Below are 6000 nucleotides of genomic sequence, written 5' to 3'. Positions count from 1 at the left end.
TTAAAGTAATCAACGAGTTTTATTTCCTGGAACTGAAATAGTTCAGCTCTCAACTTCCAAAGCTACAGTCAACAATTTTTCATCAGAGCCCAAGGGAGAAGGGTAGGGGAAGGAGACAACAGAAGAAGGGCACATGGAGAGGTTCGGGAAGAGGCTGGGGAGGGAGGGGGCACCCACTTCCTTCTCTCTTCTCAGGAAGTTACATTTCAGGTCTGGTGACAATGCTGAGGGGGTCGGGGTGTGGGACGTCATGGATGGGAATTGGCACTGCCAAGGAACACCAAAGTTTTAACTATAAAAAGAAAGTCCTCAAACCCCAAACAGAAAGGGAACCTTCTTAGTTCATCTTTGAAATGGAGTTTGCAGTGGCAGAGCTGGCCGGCTGACAGAAGGCATGGCCAGGGTAGTTCTTCATTGGAGGAAAAAAAAAAAAAAATCTTTTCGTTAAAAATATTTTCCCAACTGCATGCCTTTTCCTTTATGCCTGAGTGACGTATACGACTGTAGGGTGGCCTGGAGGCGGTGGGGAGAGGGAAAGGGGTGGCCACGAGTCTCCCCAGAACATCCTACGAAACCGCAGAGATGGAAACGCATCCAAAGAGCCGGGCCAAGCGGACCCTTCCCATCTCACGGACAACTGGGAAGTTCCCACATTGATGGGAAAAAAAAAAAAAAAAAAAACAAAAAACGACAAATCCCAGAAGGTCCAAACGGGACTCAGAAAGGAGGGAGGCCCTGGCCCCGGAGGGGTCCCAGTTTCGGTGAATCGGAGCAGCCGGGCTCACTGGCATGGGAGGGGCGGGGAGAGCTCCGGAAGGTGGTCGCCCACCGCCTCCACCGCCGCCTTCCGGGCCCCTGGAAGCCTCCCCAAGCCCTGCTCGGTAGGTGCCCTCCACCCCTTCCCTCCTACCCCCGATTCCCACGCAGAGGTCCGGAGTGCCCGGGGGGGAGGGAGAGGGGGTGTCTGGAGGTGGGAACGGCCGGGCCAGGCCTCAACTGAAGCCTCGGGGAAGCAGCTCCAGGCGGGCAGTAGAGGCCTGACTCCGATCTCGGGGGTGCGGGTGGCCTGCCGCTCCGGGTCAACCCCCGGGGCGGTGGGCGGATGGGGGGCAGGGGTGGCGGTGGCGGCGGCGTCCCAGTTTGCAGGCCGTGACCCGCTTCCCCAGGACCAGCCCGGCCGCGGCGGGAACGGGGTGGGGGCTCTTCTCGAAACTGGTGACTACAGGCTGTCGCGCTCTCCGCCCACCGGGGTCGGCGCCTCGACGGCCGCGGCCTCTCCCCGCGGCTCGAGGACCTCCGGGGGCGGCTGGGCCGCGGCGCCCCGGGTGTCGGGCTCCACGGCGGGCGGCGCGGCCCGTTCCCCGGCGGCGGCCTCCTCCTCCTCCTCCTGCTCCTCCCGCTGCTCCTGCTCCTGCTGCGGCTCCGACGGCGGCGGCGCCCCCGCTTCGGGCTCGGCCTCCCGGGGGCGCTTCGGGGAGCCGTCGGGCAGCTCGCCCGCGCCCCGCTTGGGCGCCGCCCGCTCGGCCTGCTCGTCGGCCGGCCCGTCGCCGCCCGGCTTCCCCGGCTGCTCGCCGCGGCCGGCCGTGTGGCCCGCGCTGGCGTCCGGCGGCGACCCGGGCCGCTCCGCGCCGCGCCCGTCCGGCGCCCGCTGGTAGTCGGCGGCGCGCACGGTGGGGTTGTGCTCGATCTCCCACAGCCCCTCGCTGAAGCCGCGGCGCTTGTTGGGCTTGCCGAACTTCTCCTTGGACTCCTCGTACGGGAACAGGCGCTTGGGGCCCAGGAAGGCCGTCTCGTGGGTCCCGAAGAAGAAGACCTGGTAGCGGTTGGGCTCGGCCATGTGCTCGACGCGGGCCGGCCAGTGGGCGTAGCCCTTCAGCTTGGCGAACACCAGGTCGCCGCTCTGGTACTTGCGCCGACAGTAGCACGACATGGCGGGGCTGGACCCGGCCTCGGCGGAGGCCCTGGCGACGCCCGGAACGCGGGCGGGTGGCGGCCGCTGGGCTGGGCCGGGCGCGCGGCCTCCGCCCCCCGCGCGCCCCGCGCCCCCCGCGCGCCCCGCGCGCCCCGCGACGGGCGCAACGCTCGGCGCCCCGACAGGGTTCTAGCGCGGAGGCCCCAGGGCGGACGCCGCGGTTTCTAGAATGATAGAGCCCGCGGCTTGGTGATCCGGGGACCCTCGGCCTCCGGGCCGTCGAGAGGGGCCCCGAGAGGGTAAGATGGGGCCGGGCGGTGGGGGAACGCGGTGACCCCATGAGCACAGAGGTGGGGGACACTAGGAACCGGCCAGAGCAAACTCGAGGTGTCCGTGCGGGCCCCGACCTCGCAGCGGCAAACCCTGCTCTCGCCCTGGGAGCCGTTGATGGCCTGGCTGGGTCAGGGCTTTCACCATTTTCCTGGTTTCTTTGAGGGCTGCCGCTGCAGCCTCCTCCGGGTCTCTAGCAGAGTCGGGGGGTCTGACAAAGGGACGGGGTCAGGGATAGTGTTGGGATGTCCCGAGTGCACGTCTTCTGAACGGGCAGTAGTTTTGGGAAAATGTTGACGTCCGCACCATGACCCAGGGCGAAGCAGGCATATCAGAATTTCCTGCTTTGCATGGGGAGGTTTGCACCGCGTGCTGGATGTGGACTTGATCCTTTCGGTGACTGTTAGGTACTGTAAACAGACTTCATGGTTCTAACACAGAGTATATCAAACGCTCTCAAAATATTCCTACAATAGGGGAACGTGGGCTGGTTGTGTTTAACAACTAGGTAGAGGTCTGCTCAGGTCAAACAAGCTGTTGGTAACTAGGGCTTCCTGGGGGCTAGACTAAAAAATAGCATGATCTCAGCTGAGAGACTATTTTAGGAAGAGACGTTTCTCCAGATAGAAGACTATTCTAAATGGATACTTCTGGGAGTTTCCGTGTAACTGCTTTTGTTATAAGGCTTTCTACATCTTTTTTTTTTTTTTTTTTTTTTTTTTTTTGAGTTTTTCGAGCTGGTGGTGAGCTTGCACTTTGAAATCCAGCCAGATTTCTCAAAATAGTACTCTTGGCTGTTGTGACAAAGACCTTTCAATATCAATCATCTGTTTAACTACACAGATGTTCCTTCCTAGTGTACCCAGCAGTGACCAGGGAAGAATGAGAACCATTAACCCATCTCATTACGCTCAGATTTGTTTCTGGTTTGATGGGTTGGATCAGACGTACTTGTCTTTGGATAGCAGAGACCTGCTTTGGGCAAGAGTTACCTTCTCCCAACAAGGCCAAACAGATAGGATGCACTCTGGTCATTCTAAACAAGCTCTTTGAGCTTTTCAGTCAAGCCATTTTTAGCACATTCAGCTACGAAGAGGAATCTAGGAAGATGAATCTGATACATTTCCTTGTTTCAACTTCATACAGAAAGCGCCAGAGAGCTAGGAGTGTTAAATAGCTGCAGAAGAGAAAGCAAACATCGTGGATGGCGGTGGAGCCCATGGTAGGCAGGAATGTGAGTTTCTGTAAGCGGAGGTCTTGCCACACACACTCGCGCCCTTTTTTCTCCCCCCTTGGCTATGCTAAAGCCCAGGCCATCGCCTGGTTGTGGTCTCACGGCAGATACACAGGTAGACGTGTGGGTATTACTTGGACTGGGTATCTGAAGGGTAGAGCAAAGAACCAAAAATCTACCAAAAACTGAAACAAAAAGGAAACAGAGGCAAAAAAGAAAATCTACTAGAGAAGCACCCAGATCTGCAAGGAGTAAGAGAAATTCTATTGGGCACAGACCAGTGTTGTCCTATCTTCACCTCTCCTGGTGTGGTCCTGTAAGGCTGGCACAAAGATGCTTCTGTTTGAGGACATTAACATGTAATTTCAGAGGTAAGTCCCCCTGGAGACTTCATTAAATAGAAACCCAAGCTATCCCAAGCTAGTCTTCAAATGCTAAATCCTGTGTTCTTTGCATAAACACAAAGGAATTCCAGGAGAACTCCGTGGGTCGGTGGTTATTAGGATTGGGAAGGGTAGTAGGAGACACAATAGAAAGAATTCTTGCGTCCCTTACTTGTTGACTGGCCTTGTAAGGCTGGCAGTAGATATCTTGATTCTGAGCCTCTGCTATGTGATCTTAAGGTGTTTAAAGAAATACTTTGAATTTCTCTCAGGATTGTTAAAAATATTAATGAGATGAGGGGTATGAAAGTCCAAACCATGGATGTGACGGTCGTTGCTCACAAAGTGTGGAGAGTTTCATCTTCGGTAGGAATTAGGCTATGCTTACTATTATTATGCTCTTATTATTATTAGACTAAGTGAGAGTAAAGAGCTATGGAAAGGGGTAGATTCACGAGTAAGAGCACTAAAGAATGAGAGAGTCTGCGCCAGCTCAAGTCCATGTGACACAAGCAGTTTCATACCCAGCACAATTTCTGCACGAGTCCACATAAGCGATTTTGCTGGGTGGGAATACTATTTTTAAAAGCAGTATTCCTCGCCGGAACTGATTCCCTTGTGGTAGCTGACCCCAGAGACAGGAGGATGGGAAGGAAGGTTGAGGAAATGGGAAATGCATTTAAAGAGTTAATAGGCACCGCTTTCACAGGTGCCTCGTTCCTTTGACACCCGCGTTCTCAGCGATGCAATTAAGTGGCTCAAGCTTGGCTTATCTTACCCTTGAAACCAACTTGTTCTTAAAAATTACTGTCTCTCTTGCTCCAAGGGGAGACCAGAGGGAAGTGGCGTTGAGGATAACCTGCTTAAGTGTGGGTTGGGCTGTTGTACAGAATACTCCTGAGCAACTACAATGATCAATTTTTAGGAACTGGAGCTCCACGAGCTCAGCTGTATCTAATAGATCAAGACCTTTTTTAAAAACCAGTGTGCCAAGAACACCTGCGTGTCAAAAGGCCCTAATTTCAGCAGAAGCGTACCCCTCAGAACCCTTAGAGTCCAAAACGGGTAACCCTTCTTGGTTTCCTTCTCTGAAAAACTCATGATCGCGTTTAAAAGGCTGCTTGGCAACAATTATGAGACGCAGGCGATAAAACAATATAATTATACAAGAGAGACAATAGATACCTAATTGATGTTTTCTTGTTTAATTAGTTTAAAATTCAATTAGTCTGATGTAAACTATGATATAAAATAAATGCAACTGCTCTTTCTGTGCTCTTGTCTTCGTTAAAAATATTAGCCTCCTCTGGGTCTATACGACAGAAGTGTTTATACACGGTTGGGATGTGGGGTCATGGCTTTTCTTTTTAAAATGTTCTAGCAGGCACAATTATACAGAAAAAAATGCCCTCTGTGACCGTGGGTAGAAAATCCCCCCGCTGTCCTTTCTGAAAGCCACAGGAGATGATGCCCATTTTTCTATATTTTGTCACCTTTGCATTTTATCAATGTCCATTTAGCCTAACCCCTAAAGCCTCAGAGACTTCTGAAATCCAAGGGATCCGTTGGGGGTAGGAGAAGCTGTATCAGTGGGGATGTCCCGGAGCTAAAGGATAATGTATGGGAAGTTTCCAAGGAGCTGTATCATTATCAACTTGAATAATGAGTCAACCCTGTACCTAAGCTTGATGATGGCATTTTAGGAGGGGAGACAGAAGGTACAGGCTGCCCCAGTGGTGTATGTGTGCGAGCAACTTGGGCCTCCTTGACCAGTCACAAATGTTACAGGGCACCTAGATCACGACTGTTTGCAAAACTGCTGTTTTTGTGACCCTGGAAAGAAGAATGTCGCTCGAAAATTAATACACGTGGATGGTTACAGATAATTTATTATCCTGATGTGTTGGGAGTTTAGAGGTTTTACACATTACTCTTTGGGGAAAAAATTAAGGAAACATTTCAATAATATGGATATTTTTCTAATTTGAATCTTGCATGATATTTATTCAAACTATTACATGACAATGTATGGGTTTTTTTTTTTAATCTATGTAATGAGCAAAGTGTAAGCAAATAACTTATCATTGCTGGTGAGTATTCAATACTTGAGGATTAGATGAATAAAATGGTCTATTTACATA

At 52.4% G+C, this 6000-nt stretch overlaps 2 protein-coding genes across 4 annotated transcripts in view; one reads left to right on the top strand and one right to left on the bottom strand.

Annotated features, from left to right (window-relative positions):
• Window positions 1-1112: 1112 nt before the first annotated feature.
• Window positions 1113-2020, bottom strand: HDGFL1 (HDGF like 1). The gene has a single exon (XM_082731323.1). It carries the CDS (start codon window positions 1928-1930, stop codon window positions 1220-1222), a length of 711 nt encoding a protein of 236 aa, XP_082587449.1. The 5' UTR covers window positions 1931-2020; the 3' UTR covers window positions 1113-1219.
• Window positions 2021-2147: 127 nt separating this feature from the next.
• The window catches only part of LOC309865113 (uncharacterized protein), a 112588-nt gene continuing 108735 nt past the window's right edge, over window positions 2148-6000 (top strand). The window contains exons 1-2 of one of the 3 annotated variants that reach the window (XR_014311961.1): window positions 2148-2211; window positions 3389-3476. Coding sequence is in view for 1 of the 3 variants with exons in the window: in XM_082731333.1 (XP_082587459.1) it covers window positions 3447-3464 (18 nt within the window). In the remaining 2 variants the exon portion in view is untranslated. The remainder of the gene's footprint in view (window positions 2212-3388; window positions 3477-6000) is intronic. The other 2 variants (XR_014311960.1, XM_082731333.1) reach the window with 2 other exon arrangements.

The sequence above is a fragment of the Mustela nivalis genome (assembly GCF_964662115.1).
Source record: "Mustela nivalis genome assembly, chromosome: 5".
Classification (NCBI taxonomy): Eukaryota; Metazoa; Chordata; class Mammalia; order Carnivora; family Mustelidae; genus Mustela; species Mustela nivalis.
Note: the sequence above shows the minus strand (reverse complement) of the source record. Positions and strands in the feature narration are given on the sequence as shown.